The following is a 20055-nucleotide window of genomic DNA, read 5'->3' as shown; positions in this document are numbered from 1 at the left end:
AAATTTTTAAGTCCTCTTCATTTTCAGCAAGCAAGGTTGTATCATCTGCATATCTCAGGTTGTTAATGAGTCTTCCACCAATCCTGATGCCACATTTTTCTTCCTATAACCCAGCTTCTCAGATTATTTGCTCAGCATATAGGTTGAATAACTATTGGTGAAAGAATACAACCTTGTTGCCCACCTTTCTTAATTTTAAACCATTCAGTGTTCCCATGATCTGTTCAAACAACTGCCTCTCATTCTAGGTACAGATTACTCATGAGCACAATTAAGTGTTCCGGAATACTCATACTTCACAATGGTGTCCATAACTTGTCATGATCCACACAATCAAAAGCCTTTGCGTAGTCAACAAAGCACAGGTAAACATCTTTCTGGTATTCTCTGCTTTCAGCCAAGATCCATCGCACATCAACAATGTTATCCCTTATTCCACGGCCTTTTCTGAATCCAGCTTGAACCTCTGGAAGTTCTCTGTCAATGTATGCTTGCAGCCATTTCTGTATTACCTTTAGTAAAACTTTCCTTGCATGGTATATCAAAGATATTGTCCAATGTTTTCTGCATTCCATTGGGCAACCTCTCTTTGGAATGGGCACAAATACAGGTCTCTTCCAATCAGTTGGCCAGAGAGTTGTCTTCCAAATTTCTTGGCAGAGATGAGTGCTACCTCACTTTCTTGAAAGATTTCAATTTTTATTCCATCAATTCCTGGTGACTTATTTTTAACCAATTCCTTCAGTGTACCTTAAACTTCTTCCTTCAGTATGATTGGCTCTTGATTATATGCTACCTCTTGAAATGGTTGAACATCAACCATTTCCTTTTGTGACAGTGACTGTATTCCTTCCATCTTCTTTTGATGTTTTCTGCATCATTCAGTAATTTGCCCAGAGAATCCTTCAATAACGAAAGTTGAGGCTTGAATTTTTTCTTCACTTCCCCCAGCTTGAGAAAAGCTGAGTATATTCTTCCTTTTTTGTTTTCTGACTCCAGATCATTGCACATTTTGTTGTAATATTTCAGTTTGTCTTCTCGAACTGACCTTTGAAATTTTCTATTCAGCTCTTGGACCTCCTCATTTCTTCCATTTGCTTTAGTATCTACACTGGAGAACAAGTTTCAATGTCTCTTCTGACACATTCATTTTGATCTTTTCCTTCTTTCTTGTCTTCTTAATGACTTTTTGCTTTCTTCCTGTATGATGTTCTTGATGTGGATGAATAGAGATCTTTCATTATTATTTAAATATCTCAAAGATAATGACTATTTAAAGCAAAAATAACAGCAATGTACTAAAGTATTTATAATAAATACAGAGACTCCTAGTGTGGCACTGTAGCATCAGCACTGGATTGTGAACCACAAGGTCAGTAGTTCAAACTGCTCCTTGGAAACCCTATATTAAAAATATCAAAATGTAAAGCTATTGTTTCTTGACATATTCTTCATTTAGGACTATATGCTTCTGAAGGTGGTGTTTCCCCCTTTCCCAAAGAATTCAGCACTCTTCAACTTACATCAAGCCCAAATGGCATCTTTGGTATTCATAAGAGACTCAAAATTGTGTTCTTTTCAATGTTCTTTGAGTTTATGGAACAAAAAGAAGTCTAAAGGGGCGAGATGAGGGATGGAAGGTGGATGGAGTAATGTCCAAAGCAATTCTCATAGGACAGCCCTTGCTACCCTTGAAGAGTAAGCAGGTATAATGTTGTAATGGAAAAAAATTCCTCAGCACAACTTCTCTGGCTTTTTCTCACCAATACAATTTTCTTAAAACTTCTTAGTAATAAACCCTCATTATCATCCTGTGTTTTGAGAAACTCTATCAAGATTATTGCCTCCTGGGAATCCTAAAAAACAGTCGCCATACCGTAACCTTCTGAGTTCACCTCTCTGCCTTGAATTACCTAGTCCAGCAGAGCCCCTCCAAGACTTCCTTCTGCTTGAATCAACCCTTTTTTATTTTTGAAGGTTATCATTTTTTCAAATAAGACTAAGGCTGAGAGAACTTGTCTGCAGTCTTCCACTGGCTACAGTGGGTATTGTTGTTGTTAAGGATTAACAACAACAAGTTCTGATTCCTAGTGACCATGTATAGGGTTTCCGAGGATCGGATAGTGGGTCTGAACTGCTGACTATGCTGTTATCAATCCAGTTCTTATCTTACAGTGCCACACCAGGATGCCACATGCTTAAACATGTCTTGTTTGGAATCAAACTGTACATGTATGAATTGGAACCCTAGTAACAATGCTTTTGGCTTACCTTTGTATGTGTACACACATGTGGGCATCAAAAAGGTCATGGAATAATAATGGAATTAAAAGGTAATTTTTGAACCCCCCTTATGTATAACTCATATATCTTATTCAAATGTATGAGTAAACAGAGGAGCGGGCACCTCAGATTAACAATGTTTAGGGCCCTCTCATGCCTTAATCCAGCCCTGACTCACCCTAAGAACATGTGATGTATGAAAACTCCATTTTAGGACAAAGGTCAAATGATTTCTTTTGAACTTTTGTGAGTTTTCCACATACACCAAACTATGCATAGCTTTTTCTCTTAGTAAATTCTAAATCCTCACTCAAAAAGCATATTAAATCCACATATTTTATTTCAATTAACTTTCTTAATAATAATCACTTTTTAAAGTTCCTTAGGGAGGGTAAACCTATAATTCAAATAATTAGGTTTTAAAAAAAATGTTTTCCTAATTCAGTTATTTATAAATATGTAACGTCATATAATATTTTACCTTAAATAATTTAATTGCTTCTGTCTGCAGAGCTTCGGAAGGCAGTGTTGTCAGAGGGGACATGATTCCCTCTTTGCTGTGACACAGAGTGGGGTGTCTCCATATCTGAGAGGCTGAAAACATAACAAAATATAAACAGAAAACAGAAATCCAGTAATACTTTAGAAATTAGCTCATTTAGGCCTGTCCCACAACTTTAAGATACAAAGGTCAGGAAAACCTTTGGCAACAAAATTTTAAGACTTAAAAATAAAAAAATAAAAACCCTAAAAATTTCTTTTGATATGTGCCAATCTTATACTAAGAGTTGACTACAAAGTTTTGATCAAAAACAGACATGATCTTTGTCCTCCAGAAGTCATAACCTACAAGGCAGGGATTTTTAAGCTTTCAGACTATTGGAATTCTTGTCTCTGTTTTGGAGAAACTGAAGCTAGAATAGTTTGGCCTAATTTATTAGCTGATATGAGTCTTGTGCTAAAGATTAGTAGCCTGGGTAGAGATAATTAAACATAAGAATCTAGAGAGCAGTCAAAGTAGGAGGAGATATAAAGATAATGAAGGACATGAAATCATTACTGAAATCAACATTAAATTCTTACACTGGACAGTGGAAATAAAATATGGTTTCTATAATTATGTAGGGTAGAATCTAAATTCCTAATTGAGAAATTCTAGCCAAAAAAAATCATTTTAATTTTGATGCCAAGCAACAAATGCAAAAGGGTTCAATGGCAAAGTGCATTGGGGCATAATGGTAACATTTATTAAGTACCTTTTATGAGCCAGATGCTGATCTGGGTTGGCTGGAAAGTCCCTAAGGCTAAGCAGTGCGTCATCAGATTGATGGGAAATGGGATGGAGTGCATTCCAAGCAAGGGAGCTCCCATGGAAGCAAAGATAGGGAATATGGCAGGACATAGTGCACTGGGGAAGAGCGGTGTCCTTGGAGCTCCACAATGAGGACGCTGGCCTATCACAAGCAAAACCAGTGTACTACAGGAAAAGAGGAACCCACTAGGTTAAAAACTCCACGAGGATGAGGGGATTGATGTTCTTTCATAAACCAAAAAGTCTCATGTGCTCTGAACTTACATGGTTCTCCTTCAATATTAAGCAATTTGCAAACGAGTTGTTCAAATTCAGATCCAACATTTACATTGTTACTTCCAGCTGCAACAGTCAGATGATAAAGCCAAGTGTCCTTAAAATTAAAACGCATTATGAAAAATGTTACTATATACAGTTTTGATTACTAAAGAAAACAAATTCCAATTTTCATAAGTGGTACAAAACTTTGATGCCAACACAACCCCACTTTTATTGTTTTATATAATCTAATGTGGCGCTATAGAATTAAGACAGCAAGGTCAATTTGAACTGAAAGGTTGGTGGTTCAAACCCACCAGTTGCGCCTCAGAAACCCTATATAGGATACCTATGAGTCATAACCAACTCGACAACACTTAACAACAACCACCAGCACTTAGTCAAGTAGTTTTTGGTAGGCTCACTTCAGTCCTATTTATGAGACCATACCCCCAAATTATGTTTACATTGTTCACATTTTTAATATTTTCTATAGATGTTTCTTAGAAAAGCATGGTAAAATTAGGGAGAGGAATAAGACACTAAGTTGTTGTTGTTGTTGTGTGCCGTTGAGTAGGTTCCGACCCATAGCGACCCTGTACAGGGTTTCCAAGGGTGTAAATCTTTACGGGAGTAGAAAGCCTCGTCTTTCTCCCGCGGAGCAGCTGGTAGTTTCGAACCGCTGACCTTAAGGTTCGCAGCCCGATTCGCAACCACTACTCTACCAGAGCTCCTTAAGACACTAAGAGACTAGAATAAATATAACCAATTCTTTTTCTTTTAAGAAATAATAATAGATTCAAAATTTTAAATCTGACTCCACAACTAAAACAGAATACTTATGGAATCCAGAAAGTCTAATGACAAAAATACAGCACCACACCAGAACTACAAAAACAAAAATAATACTCAATTTTTCCCTCCCCAAAGATAACTACTAGTGTGTTTCCTTCTAGTCTTTTATTTTTCCTTTCCCCCACTATGAAAATATATGTTAATAACATTTCTATATAATTGAGATCATATGAAAAATAGATCTTTATTTCTGAGTTTTGTTATGAGTACCTTCCCTCATTGTTACTAAATTTTTTATACATAAGTAAGGAGCTCTGGTAGCATAGTGGTTATGAATCGGGCTGTGAACCACAAGGTCAGCAGTTCGAAACTACCAGCAGTTCCGCAGGAGAAAGATGAGGCTTTCTGCTCCCGTAAAGATTTACAGCCTCAGAAACCCTGTGCAGGGTCGCTATGAGTCGGAACTGACTCCACGGCACTTAACAACAACAAATTATACATATGGACTATTACATGTATCTAATAAGTTTCCTATCCTATCCTTCTTGTTGTTTAAATGCCATTGAATTGGTTCTGACTCATAGAGACCCTGTAGATAATTTCCAAAATACATTTGATAGGTTTGAACTGACAACCTTGCAGTTAGCAGTCCAATGCTTATCCAATAGTACCATAATTTCTCAGTGTAAGGTGAAGGGAATTGGCTATTTAGAAAAGGTGATATATGTTTATCTGTTATATTTTCTGTGTGAAAATATCTCATAAATAAAAATATAAATTTTTTAAAAGAATACTGTGTTCAACAAATTAACTTGTCTATCCTTGCATTTATCATCATTTTCTTAGTATATATTCTTTGAAATAGAATTATGATTTTTATTAGGACATAAACATGAATTTCAGAATAGTTGAATCATTGACTTGAGTTGTTTGAACTCTGAACTCTTGAAATATATTTCAAATTACTTTCCAGGGATTCGGTATCAATTTATAACTCTATTAGTAATGAGTACATGTATCATCATATCCTTATTTACTACTTTTTTAAAAAACAAAAAACCTTTGATAATTTGATCTACAACAAAAGCTTGATCATTTGAAAATTTTGCATTTCTTTGATTACAAATGAGTCTAAACATGAATTAAATATCTGTAATTTTTCCTCCTCAGCAAGTTGTTCATCAATGTTTCCATTTTTTTGGAAACATTGTTTTTCACATCAACTGGGAGGAACCCTAGGCAAGCATTCAGTAACAAGGGCTCTGGCATCAGAAATATGGATTCAAATACCAACTCTTGCTCCTTTTAGATGTATAATTACAGGGAAGTTACCTTACCTTTTGGTTCTTCAAGTTTTCCAACTGTAAATGGTGATAAAACCACCTCCCTCAGAGTTATTGTAAGGATGGAAAAAAACATTATATAAGGTTCTTAGCACTTTACTTGATACACGTGGTCAAAAATAGAAGCTTCATAGTAATGGTAATAATCTGTCAGAGTTGTTCATATGTTAAGGCATAGTAGCCATTCATCAAATACTTTGTTCTTTTATATTATCATTTTAATTATGTTTATAATTTTATTAGATATAAAGAAGTATTCCCATTTTTTGTAGTCAATTATATCAATCATGGAGTCCTGGTGTGGTGCTATGGGTTAATGCGCCAGACTACAAAGCCATTTGGACTGCAAGGTTGGCAGTTCAAGCTCTCCAGCCGCTCCTCGGAAACCCTATCCAGGGTCGCTATGGGTCGGAACCGACTCGACGGCACTTCACAGCAGCAACACAGCATATCAATCATATTGTAGTCAAATATATCAATGTGACTTCTTAGACTGCTTTTTTTTTTCTTTTCTTTTCTTTAGAAAGTTCTTTCTATTCAGATAGAAGATAAATATTCACCCTAAGTTTCCTCTAGGCTTTTTAAAAAATTATTATTTCTTTTAACTCTTTAAATTTGCCTAGAAGTTATTTTGTTTAAATGGTGTGAAATGAAAAACTAAAAGTAGTGCTTTTCTAAATAGCCAAGTTCCTCAATATAACACCTATTGCATACTACGTATCCAACAGTCCATTACTTCCCTGTTAATTTGTGATGCCTTCTTTATTAAATAACCAAACATATGTACTACATAAAATTCATCTTACTTATATGTAAACCAAAATTTTATTGAAAATAAGTAAAAAATACAAACCGGAGACCTTAGTTAGGTTCATCAAAAAACATCCAGTTTGAGAGCTCTACATTCTTAACCTAAGTTTCCCTTGTCTGCTACCTTCATACTAATTTCAGTCTTAAGATCACTTTTATCAATAGCTCTGAAAAGATAACATTCAAATAAGACTCATTTCCAAGGATGCAAAAACTCTGAGAATTGAAAGTTTTTCAGCAAAATTTTCTATATTCCCATAAAATTGATTTGAAAATCATTACTAATGCCTAGATGATATTAGTGAAACAATTCCAAGTCAAGCAGTCCAAATTAATAAATCTGCCAATACCTTTTCATGCTTGGATCCAATGAGAAGGTAAGTTGGACCTTGGTCTTTGGGGTGAATGACAATGGTGTAATGTGTAGATAACATACTACGTCCACTGGCCTCATAATCTTCATCTGAATCACAAGATCTATCAACCTCTTCTACTTTAGCCTCCCAGAGTTTGATCTGACCTAAAGGAAACTAAAGTAATTGTTAGTAGTTGTGAGGAAGATACTAATGACTAAATTGTTTCAGTCATTTTCATTCTTACCTTTTTAAAGTTTTTTTTTAAGTAAATAAAAGAATACCTAAATTAATATGATAATCTACATGAAGGAGCAACAAAATGCACAGTTGTAGTTTCAAAGAACAATTTGAATACCAAGCATTTAACTTTTGCGGAAAAGGCAAAAAAACTGTTACTGTACCAGTTACTGTAAATTACACTGAGAACAGCTGTGGGAGAAAGATGAGGCTTTCTGCTCCCGTAAAGATTTACAGCCTTGGAAACCCTGTACAGGGTCACTATGAGTCAGAACCAACTCCACAGCATATAACCACCAACCACCATTGCCAGCATGGTCCTGGTTTGGCACTATAGGATAAGCACTGGATGCTAAATGCAAAGTAGGTGGTTCAAATGGACCAGCCTATACAGGGTTGCTATGAATGCATACTTTCAGAAAAAGACAGGTAGTTTAAAAAGGCAAAAGAATAAGGCAGAAAAGTCAAAATGATTTTTTTTTAAAAATCAAACAAAGATATGGAATTAAGAAAGTGAAATCTATTGTAATACATAGTAATGTTAGGTATGTTATATTAAATATCATTAAGTTGGTTCTGACTCATAGCAACCCTATTTAGGGTTTCCAAAGAGCAGCTTGTGGGTTTAAACTGCCGACCTTGTGGTTTGAAGTCTAGTGCTGATCCTACAGTGCCACACCAGGAGTCCATACATAACAACAGCATTGTAATGATTAAAAGGGGACTTCAAAAAGTTCATGGAAAAATTGAATTAAAAGATAATGGAATTTTTCCATAGATGTTTGAAGCCTTCTCATATAAAGATAATACTATAGGTGTGTCTTCCTTTCTTACTGTTGTTAAGTGCCCCTGAGTTGGTACCAACTCAGAACAACCCTATATAGGGTTTATGAGGCTGTAAATCTTGGTGAGCACAGAAAACCTCATCCTTCTCTTGCAGAGCAGCAGGTGGGTCAGAGTCTAGTGTATAGCATATCGAGCTATTGTACTTTTTAGGTCACTTTAGGCACACCCAACAATATGAAAATCTAGATTCCATCCACCCCAATATTTGCAGATAGATTATTCATTTTAACAAATAATTCACCATGATTCCTTTGGTAAAATGAATAATCTATCTGTAAATATTTTGTAAAGATAGACAGTGAATAGACTAGTGATTTAAAATATTTTGACTTCTTTCTGACTTCTTCTACAACAGTGCTCATTTTAATCATTTTTTCTATTTGTAAAATAATACATACTTATTATAGAAACTTACTAAGTATGGAAAGGTATGTTTTAAAGAGAAGAAAATACCATTCATAACTATATCATCATTGATATCACTCAATATTTTAGTATAGTTCTAATTTTATTCTATTCACAGCACATGTTGTTAAGTGCCATGAGGTTGATTCTGACTCATAGTGACCCTGTATAGGGTTTCCAAGGAGCCACTGATGAGTTTAAACCACTGGCCTTGTGGTTCAAACCAAGCTTGTGTTCCTGCTCTTATCTTATAGTGCCACACCAGGACTTCCATTCACAGCAGATATGTGTGTGCTGAATTTAGAGTACAAATTCAGCATCCTGACCACCCTCTTATAAGGCCTCTTTGTAATTGCAGAAGAGAAGCTGGAAATTGTATTTGCTAGAATCCCCTTCCCTGTATAATTTCAGGTTATAGGTTGCCAGTGACAGGATTTGTATGGAATTTGCAAGGTAGGAGTGAAAGAGAAGTCTCCTCTGAGACAGCTGCAGCCAGATGCCTGGGTTGATGTGAGATTCACAGAGGTTTCTTGGCAAACTCTTGAGGACCATCTGTTTCACTGTTCTGGGCCAAAATCTTTGGTGTTTACTGGCTGACCTACAGTGGTGACTTTCTTAATTTCTATTCCCCTATTTTTCCAAAAATTAAAGAAATTCCTAATTTTATATTTAAATGTTTATGCTGGGATATACAGTGTGGTTTCTGTTTTCCTAACTGATAAATTACTTTAAAATTTTCTGAATATACAATCTTGCATTGTGTCAATTCATTTAGCATTTTTATATGAGCATTTTGCCATTTTGCTAACATTCAGGGGTACTGTTTTTAATGGCTGCACTCTTTTAATTTCCATCCAATCAGCAATAATGGGAATAACAGGGCATGTTAAGTACACTGGTCAGAACTCAGAGTGCAATCTATTGAAATAGAACGGAGAAATACTAACTGATCCATGCAGTGACTGAACTCTGAAGTTTAGCCTCATTACCTCTGTAATCAATCACCGGCTACTTCATTATTGTATGCAAGGATTCTTGACCCGTGCTGGCTCCATTTTTATAGTTTTGAGAATTGAAAGGTGACACTGGTTATCCAAAATGGGAATTGGCCACACATTTCACCTTTAGAGCTATCCCATCTTTTTACTTTGAAAGTGAAGATAATTCTTTTGGGAGAGGATTAGTTTAAAAAATGAACAAAGAGTATATAAGTAGGCAGATGAGGTCCTGCTGTGCAGCGTGGTGGGCTAATGCACTTGACTCCAAAGTCTTTTTGAATCACAAGGTTGGTGGTTTAAGCTCACCAGCTCCTTCCTGGAAACCCTATACAGGGTCGCTATACAAGTCGGAACCGACTTGACTGCACTTAACAACAACAAGTAGGCAGATGGGTGGACAGATTAATGGTATCTAGGAATTTGAGAACCAGGAATTCTGAAATTCCTGAGACTGGATTCTTTTTCCTCCCCAACGAGCTCGTTTTGCTGTTTTCCCCTTCCAATCCTATCCTGACTGTCAGAACCTGAGAAACTGAGGGATGGAGATAGTGTAGTAGATGATTTTCTCTTCTAGACCTTAGAAGATGCTTTAATTAAAAGTTGATAAGACTTCTGATTGGAGTCCTAGTGTGGCGCTGCGAGTTAATGCACTGTACTGCAAGGTCAGTTCGAACTGTAAGGTCAGCGGTACAAGCTCACCAACCACTCCTTGGAAACCCTATATAGCAGGGTTGCTATGGGTTGGAACGAACTCAATGGCACTTCATAACAACAACAAGGCTTCTGATTAAGAGTCAAGACTCTTGTATATAATAGGTATGTGACTATATCAGTAATTTTTTTTGTAAAATTTCATCCTTGTTAAAAATTCTAAAGTCTTACCTAGCAACAGAAGAATGAAAGGAGAAACTTTTAGCCACAACAAATGAAATATTGTTCTAATTAGCAGAGCAAAAAAGACATACATACCTTATCTTCTTGACTACGAAAATAATACAGTGTTTTTCCTATAAGTGTACACCAGACTCTCTTGGAGTAGCCATGTTTTACCTGAAATCACATTTCAAAGAATTACAAATAAAGCTCAGAACTCTGACATCTTAAAGGATGCATTCTGTTTGCAGTCCTACAGGTACATAGTTTGATCTGGGTATAATTGATATTCCAACTATATTGTCTAAATACTGTCTTACCTTTTATAGTGATTGTTATTGTTGTTAAGTACTGTCAAAAGTCAATTCTTACTCATAGCGACCCTACACAGGGTTTCCAAAGAACAGCTGGTTGAACTGCTAACCTTCTAGTTAGCAGTACAGTGCTTATCCTACAGCATCACAGCATGAGACATTTTGCTTTCATAGTAATCATTTAACAACTATAGGTTGTTAAGTGCTATTGAGTCAATTCCAACTCATAGCGGTCCTGTATAGAATTTCCAAGGAGCAGCTGGTGAGTTTAAACTGCTGACCTTGTAGATCAAAACGATCTTGTGGTTGAGTGCTTATCCCACAGTGCCACACTAGGACTCCCTGTCTTATTTCCATTCCAATGATTCTACTGTAAGTAAGTTCTGACACAGTTTGAAGACCTCATTTAAAAAATTTTCAGTTTTCATTATCATTGTCTTTTATTATCATTATCTTTATAAATGCAATCTTTGTCTTTGGGGGTTGGAAACAGTATATGTAAACTTACAGATATGATGACAATAGTAAATTACATGCTGTATAATAGTGTATACAGTACATAGTACTAGTGATAAAATGTATTGGACTGCAAACCACAAGGTTGGTAGTTCAGAACCACCAGTTGTTCCTCAGAACCCTTGTGCAGGATGGCTATGAGTGGCAGCCGACTTGATGACAATTAACAACAGCATACTCTTATTTCCATTCTTTTCTGGGCTTCTTCAGCACTCTCGAATAATTTATTGCCCACCACACAAACTTTGTCTCTATCACAAATCCTGCCACCAGCCTATAACTTCAAATGTGTTGCTGTTAGGTACTTTGCCTTCTTGAACTATCCTTAGAAATTTTCTGTCAGTTCTTTTACTTCATCATTTCTTCCAGTTGCTTCAGCTTCTCCACATTTAGGAGCAAGTTTCAGAGTCCTCTTATGAAATGCATTTTGGTCTTTCCTTTTTGTCCTGTCTTTTTAATGAATTCTTGCTTCCTTCCAGTATGACGTTCTTGGTGTGATCCCACAACTCTTCTAGTCTTCTTAAATCCTTTAGTCCTTTGTCTGTTATAATGTCGTAAATACTCATTCATTTTTTAAAAAATAATTGATTTTTATATAGAAATGTTTTCCCTAAGCATTAAAATAAAAATTGTAAGAATGACTACCTAGAATCAAATCAACCAAATACTTAATATTTAACTTTATATTTCTGTTGTTGTTAAGTGCCATCGAGTCGATTCCAACCCATTGTGACCCTGTATAGGGTTTCTGAGGAGCAGCTGGTGAGCTTAAACTACCCTTTGCAGTTCAACCGGCTTTGCAGTCTGGTGCATTAACCCACAGTGCCACACCAGGTCTCCATATATTTCTGTACTTAAGGTTAATTTGGCAAGTGAGAAAAAGTTCCACCCTTCTAAAGTACTTAAATGTTACGCTACAGTTATTTCAAATAGTCTGAAGATGGGTTCAGAACAAGTCACTCATCTAGCTGAGGGATGTTTTTCTCTTATAAGGATCGACAGTGAAAATACAGGGGTGGACAAGCCTTCACAAATGGTAGGCAGGAAACCTAATAAACACCCTGCCTATAGACCCTAATCCTATCAATATATACTCATTAAAATTAAACTGAAATGGGAAACAGGGAATGGCAGAAATGTAAAATGAGCAGAAACCAGCAATGCCATGTTGATAAAGCAAAAATAAGTAAACAAGCCAAAAAAAAAAAGGCAGATTGAGGGACACGTGATAAATCCCAGCCACAGGATCATATGAAACTGTAAGGATTTGGTATACATGGTTCTTAACACTAAAGGAAAACCAGTTACTATGAATTATAGTAAGAATGTGACTTAAAGTAGCATTGTGTCCTTTGGAGAATATGTTTGCACAATACTACCAGGGAATTCTAACCCATCAGTAACTCAGTAACTTAGAAAACATTTTCAAAGTAATGTAATATTTTGGGGGCGAAAATCCAGTGTATCTCCCTGGAGAAAGATGAGGCTTTCTGCTCCTGTAAAGACTTACAGCCTCAGAAACCCTGTACAGGGTTGCTATGAGTCGGAACCGACTCCACGGCACATAACAACAACAACAATCTCCCTGTTGAATGTACTAGTGCACTCTTCCCCTTGCTTTGGCATAATTGGTTAGTTTTTGTGAAGAAAATATTACTGGATGGCATCCATCTACATCATTCCCACAGCATTAATAAGTACATACTACATGGTGGCATAACTCCTCTACATCTAAATTTTTCACCTCCCAGGCAAACACAGGAACTCATGAGTGATGAGTGATTAAACAGAAGACACTATTTTTCTATGTATATATCAATATTTTGTGTTTTTCTATAAGAGATCAATAGCACTTTTAAAACTTAAAATAATATTTATCTTCATATAAAACAATATCCATTCTTATAAAATTAGAAAACAGAATTAAGCAAAAATGAAATAAAATCACATAATCAATATACCTTGGTATAGTTCCCATTAAGACATTTTTCTATAAATTCATACGACAAAAAATTAGGATACTGATTTTATCACCTAATAGTATATAATACTATTTGTTTATTTCTGTAGCATTAAAAGGAACCCTGGTGGTACAGTGGTTAAGTGCTGGGCTGCTAATCAGAAGGTAGGTGGTTTGAACCCACCACTCGCTCTTTGGGAAAAAGACATGGTAGTCTGCTTCCATAAAGATTATCCTGTCCTATAGGGTCGCTGAGTCAGAACTGATGTAAATGAAATAGGTTTTAGTTGACATAGCATTAAATATTCTTTTTTTAAAAAAAGATATTATTCTTTTTTAATGGCTTGTTTAGTGCTTTGTTATTTGACTGCATAAAAATGTAAATGATCCCTATACTAACCTACCGTCTAAGTTACAAACAATTTTTCTTAAGGGAAACCATGCTATGTAATAAAGCTGCATGGTGATAATGTAAATATTCCATATCTTGATTGAGTAAAGGTTATCTAGTGTCGATGAGTCGATTCCAACTTATAGCAATGCTGCAGGACAGAGGGGAACTGCACCATAGGGTTTCCAAGGCTGTACTCTAACGAGAAGCAGACAGCCACATCTTTCTCCAGGGGAGTGGATGGTGGTTTGAACCACCAACCTTTCAGGCAGCAGTCCAACACTCACCGTCTGCACTACCAGAGCAGGTACAAATACATGTCAAACTCAGCATTTGAGTTTGTGCATTTAAGCTCTGTGCATGCTAATGTATACCTCATTAAAAAAATAAGGAACAAAAATTGCCATGTATGTGTTTTTTTTTTAAATGAGGCATACATGGAAATCATCTCTATCCTGTTCATGGGGAGGTGACAAACATCACACAGCATTTTAAGTAGATGCTTACAACGTTGCAGCTCATTACAGCAATGACAGGGGAAAAAAATCCATGTGTAAGTGGACCTGAGTTGTTGAAGGGTCAGCTGCAGTTACCTACGACAGTGCTCTGCATGTAAGGCACCTACCTTAGTGAGCAATCCTTTCACGGTTGGTTTGCCCTCAGGTTGCAGAAAAATTGGGTTGGCAGCTTGAACCCGAAGAACGTTCTGTAACACTTTAATCCATTCCTCCAATATATTGGGAGAATCTGCAGTCAGGTAGTATGTGTGTTTTTCAGTGGTCAACTAGAAACAGATAAAAAAGGGGATAGTAAAGGAAACTCCAGAGATTTAGGATTCTTAGCATTTCTTTGGTCTTCAAACATCATTACTCAACACAGAACCAAAATGCCAAACCCTGAATTCTGGCTTCTAAATAAATGTGACTTCAATAACAATTTATATTATTTTAACAACTCTGTGAAAATTACAATGATTTATTTTTTCTTGAAATAATTTTTTTACTTGTCTATTTTAAAACCTTTGAAAATACTACACTTGTGAGTCATAAGCTTTTTGTTAATCTTGTCTACTTGTCACATTTTTCCTTTTCTCCCTTACATGTCCCACAGGCTCCTGGTTGTTGAAATGAAGAGAAAAATTATTGGAGACAGTAATAAAAGACCACATTTTCAGCAACAAAAGAGGAGTTATATATTATAGAAATGAAGAAATAAATTAGAAATAAAAGAAAGCTTGCATATAAGAAGAAAAATTCTTAGAATTGACATAATCAGCTATCATGATCTCTTAATTTTCCAGTCTCAAATTAACCACAATGGAAAATATCCAAATATCCCAGACACTTACAAATGCCTCTTGCCTGCCTTTCTCCAAACCCAGCTTTCCTTGATTTTCTTTTCTAGATTTTTGAGCTCAAGTTTCCTCCAAAGGAGCAAGATAAGGAAATAATGGTTCTTGAAGGCATTTCAGAAAGTGTCTGAATTTAAATCACACACACCAGATAATCTCACCAGCCTGGGTTTGACACTAAAACAAGTTTCTAGCAAGCCTGGCCTCGTGTACAGGTAAAATGGGCAGTGGCTCCCTCTATGGTGTGACATAGTGACAACTAGGACAGCTTCTCTGTTCACTAATACCTTCCCCACTTCTGTGTTACACTGAGTTCATATAATAACTACGTTTGTCTTAAAATGCAAACAGATCTCTATTTAATGTTACATTGAATTGCTAATATCTAGTTTGGGAATTCATTGATCAGATAACCCTCCTCTAAAACAATTTGGTAGTTTGGAAGCTAAGAATACCTGGGATTTAAGTACTGGGGAAAGAAAAGTGTAAAGGGAGAATGAATAAAGAAAATGTCATAGGAATTACTCAATGTGAACTTAATTTATGTTACAGCTTAACTAAGAAACCTTGATATTTCACACACTTTTGAGGCCTAGTTCTGAGTCCAGTGTTAATAAAGAAACATTGATTCACCCAATCTCCTCTCAATTAATTTGGTTAATTGAAAGTTGAGTTTTACATACTTTAAAAAAATTAAATAGGCAACAGTTTTATAAAAATAAAAACCTGAACTGTTTGCTTGTTATCGCCTCTTAAAATACTGCAGGATGCACTAAGTTCAATATGGCCCTGGGGTTTTCTAATGACGTCACTCTGTATGAAAGAAAGAAAACCAAATGTAAAACAATTATCTGCAATAGTAATAAAAAGAAATGCTGGTATTATTAATTGTATTGTTGTTGTTAAGTGATATCAAGTTGTTTCTGACTCGTAGTGACCCTGTGTAGGGTTTCCAAGGAGCAGCAAGTGGATTTGAACTGCCAACCTTGTGGTGAACAGTCCAGTGCTGACCATACAGTGCCACACCAGGAGTCCATAAAAATCAATCAGGAGTTTGATTTATAGTGTGAGGGATTCAGCTCTAAGTAGAAGTACTTGATACTCACCGGGGATTTGTAGTAAAGTAATTCACCACCTTTAAGAACAAACCACCTCCGCTTCCAAGTCTTGACTTTACCACTCATTTTTAATAAATAGCCAGATTTTTCCAGTGGTTCCTAATTTGAAAAGATTTATTTTTAATTAAGTTTAATTTTGAAGGCTCAAACTAATTCATTTCATATGTATAAAAAAAAAGAAAGGAAGGAAGGAAGAAAACTTGATTTCACATTTACATTTTTCCCATTCTCACTGGAAGACAAGCACGTTTTCAGGAGCTTCTGCTCTGGCTGCGAGTATTCCGTGTCTGTGGAATAAGCATCAGGGGGAATCGCATAGTCACTTTCAGAAGCCACAGAAGAGAGAGACACACCTGGAAGAATAAGGAAATAAATCACATCAATAGTAAATTCGGCATTCAACCCAACAACAGCACAATATACATTCTTCTCCAGTGCACATGGAATATTCTCCAGAATTGACCATGTGCTAGGTCACAAAGCAAGCCTCCATAAATTTACAAACATCAAAATACTACAAAGCATCTTTTCAGACCACACTGTTATAAAACTAGAAATCAGCAACAGGAAGACTAAGGAAATAAAGTCCAATACATGGAAACTAAATAACACCATGCTGAAAAGCGACTGGGTAAAAGAAGAAATTAAACGTGAATTCACAAAGTTCTTAGCAACAAATGAGAATGAAAACACAACATACCAAAATCTTTGGGACACGGTGAAAGCGGTGATAAGAGGACAATTTATAGCAATAAATGTGCACATCCATAAACAGGAAAGAACCAAAATTAACACATTAACACAGTATCTCCAACAATTAAAACAGACTACAGTCACCAAAAGAAAAGAAATAATAAAGATAAGAGCAGAAATAAATGAGATGGAAAACAGAAAAACTATAGAAAGAATCAATAGGACAAGAAGCTGGTTCTTTGAAAGGATTAATAAAATTGACAAACGATTGGCAAAACTAACAAAAGAAAAGAGGGAGAAGACACAAATAACTCACATTAGAAACCACATGTGCAATGTCACAACAGAACCAAACGAAATCAAAAGGATAATAACAGAATACTATAAAGAGTTATACTCCAACAAATTCTAAAACTAAGAAGAGATGGATAAATTTTTAGAAAAACACAACCTACCTAAACTTACAAAGACTGAAGTAGAAAATTTGAACAGACCCATAACAAAAGAAGAAACTGATCAGATCATCAATGAACAGACACTTCACCAAGGAGGAGATATGGGCAGCCAACAAACATATGAAGAAATGTTCACAATCACTAGCCATTAGAGAGATGCAAATCAAAACAACAATGAGATATCATCTCACACCAGCAATAACAGCAAAGATCAAAAAAGCAGAGGACAATAAATGCTCGCAAGGATGTACAGAGACTGGGACACTCCTTCATTGTTGGTGGGATTGCAAAATGGTCCAACCATTCTGGAAAGCAATATGGTGTTTCCTCAGAAGGTTGGAAATAGAAATACCTTATGATCCATCAATTCCTCTACTTGGTATTTACCCACAAGAAATACGAGCCATAACATGAGTAGATAGATACACACCACCAATGTTCATAGCAGCACTATTTACAATAGCAAAAAGATGGAGACAGGCTAAATGCCCATCAACTGAAAATGGATAAACAAACTGTGGTACATACACACAAAGGAATACTGTGCTACCTTGAAGAACAATAAGGAAGCTGCAAGTCACCACCTAACATGGATGAACCTTGAGGACATTATGCTGAGTGAAATTAGTCTGTCACAAAAGGAGAAATACTGCATAGGACCGTTTTTGTAAAAGACTAAGAAAAAGAACCTACCCCAAAGGGGAAAAAACAAAACAAAAAACAATATATATAATTGCTGATCACCAGGATGTTTGGGATGAGAAGAAGAGAGAGGGAGGGGAAGATAGAGAACAGGGTAGGGAATAGACACAGGAAAATTGGGGGGGGGCAGGAAATACACAAGAAGGGGGAGGGGAATGGGAAACAGTTAAGCAGGTTCGCATGGGTTAAGTGTGACAGAGGTAAATGATGATGTATGCACAACCTTGGAACAGGGTTTAGGGATACAGGGATTGAAGCATGGTTTGTTAGGGTAAAAGAGGGAAATAATGTTAAGATGCTTGGCTGTCTTTTGAATCTTGGTTTCTCTTGCCTACCATTGTGAAATAGACACTTGGGGCAGGGGGAGGAATAGCCAGAAACATCACAATAGTAAGCTTGTAAGTCTGTCTCCAGCCTATAACTAATTGGAATACCTTAAAGGGAGCTAGAAACTGCCCAGTGAAAGAGACCTCATGTGGAGCTTTTGCACTGCATAAGACCATAGGTTGAAACCAGAATCCCATCCAGAATTGTCTGAGGTAGGAAATTTCCACTGGAAAGGATGAGTAGACCAGACTGGAGCAGCTAGAAGAACAGAAGCTACTTTGTGAAGAAAGACCAGCAGGAAAAATCAGAAACAATAATGGCAGTATGATTGATTACTACAAGAACAAGTAAGCTGTTCGCCTGGGAGCCATCAAGGCAAGTGGTCGTGTCCCCTCAAAGCAAACTCCCTTCCAAGACTAAGACTCAAGGGGAATACATGAGCAGGCAGGTGGTCTGGCTGGTGACTACATTGGTCACCAATAAGGGGAAGAGGGAGAAAAAACAGCAATGAAGTTGGGATCTAAGTCTGACCACATTCAATAGACTCCTGTGAACCCAGGCGGAGACCTGGATGGCCAGCAGTTATGGCAAGACCTGGGGACTCCTGGGCCCAGAGGCAGTGACATGGCCACAGAGGACTAGAGCAGAGAGTGAAGCATCCAGCTGATATGAAGTGAGGGGAGATGCACAAGAATACCCATACTTGCATATTGTACCCACTTGACCTGGCATTGATGGCTGGATGATCAGAACTCGACTAGAAGAAGAAAGAAGACTGGGGGATAAAAAAAGAGTAACCCACTAACCCACTACAATGTGATGAACTTTACCTTTACGTATGGATGTAGTAGCTCAAAAAAGGGAACAAATCTTTACAGCAAGAATCACTCCCACCCCCTCGGTACACAGGGTTGACAGGGATAGGCAACTCAGACATTGGCTATCCAAAATGGGGGGAGGGTTACTATAAAGGCAAGAAGTGACTGGCTTACAAGCTTTCAAGAGGTAGCCTAGTTCCAGATGGGGCGGGGGTAGGTAGAACCTCCACTGAATGATTTCCAATCTTTTAGGACCAACTGGCAAAAGGAAATGGGGATAAGACTCTTGTGGTACAGTAGTGAATAACTGCCACCAGGACTGACTGTGAGGGTCAGAAATATAGAGGTAGATGTTTTCTGACACAAGGAGGGGAGTGATTGATTTTGTAGCCCAAGAGCGGAGGTCCCTGGGACCATCAAGTGAGAAGAGCGGAGAGCGGAGAGCGTGACCCTACCCAGAGAGGCAGTGACACCAGGGATGGAGACAGAGAAGATGACGTGGACAGATGGAGCAGTTGGGGACACTGGACTCAGGGAGGGAGAAGGGTCTGTGTGCTGATGGCCGGGGGTCTAGGGGGCGGGCAGGCCTATAGGATGTAACCTTTGGTTATTTGATGAAGTATGAAGGGGACTGTGATCATTGTAATGAAACAAAATATGGCAGGATGAATATAAAACTAATGTTTTCCCATGTAAACCCACATAATTCACAATAAAAACTTAAGGAAAAAAAGTAAATTCAGGGGTGGTCCAAATGCTGTTGGTTAGTTCTCCTAAGGAACATAATTATTCCTAAACCATAAGCTTCCCTTGACTAGCTGTATTCTCATGCCTTTACCATGAAGAAATTTAAAAGCTGAAGACAGAAGTAAGGGTTAGGAGCAGCCCTGCAAA

General features: G+C 36.9%; 1 protein-coding gene across 1 annotated transcript in view; it reads right to left on the bottom strand.

Annotated features, from left to right (window-relative positions):
* Positions 1 to 20055, bottom strand: part of PLEKHH2 (pleckstrin homology domain containing, family H (with MyTH4 domain) member 2) — a 128342-nt gene that overhangs the window by 44490 nt on the left and 63797 nt on the right. Inside the window, exons 11-18 of the mRNA XM_006839406.1 lie at positions 16383 to 16519; positions 16155 to 16265; positions 15775 to 15861; positions 14323 to 14481; positions 10613 to 10693; positions 7152 to 7331; positions 3860 to 3968; positions 2765 to 2877 (exon numbers count right to left, since the gene is read on the bottom strand). Coding sequence (XP_006839469.1) covers positions 2765 to 2877; positions 3860 to 3968; positions 7152 to 7331; positions 10613 to 10693; positions 14323 to 14481; positions 15775 to 15861; positions 16155 to 16265; positions 16383 to 16519 — 977 coding nt within the window. The remainder of the gene's footprint in view (positions 1 to 2764; positions 2878 to 3859; positions 3969 to 7151; positions 7332 to 10612; positions 10694 to 14322; positions 14482 to 15774; positions 15862 to 16154; positions 16266 to 16382; positions 16520 to 20055) is intronic.

This window comes from Chrysochloris asiatica, unplaced genomic scaffold, assembly GCF_000296735.1.
Source record: "Chrysochloris asiatica unplaced genomic scaffold, ChrAsi1.0 scaffold00024, whole genome shotgun sequence".
Classification (NCBI taxonomy): Eukaryota; Metazoa; Chordata; class Mammalia; order Afrosoricida; family Chrysochloridae; genus Chrysochloris; species Chrysochloris asiatica.
The sequence above is the reverse complement of the archived record's forward strand: the minus strand, read 5'-3'. Positions and strand labels throughout refer to the sequence as shown.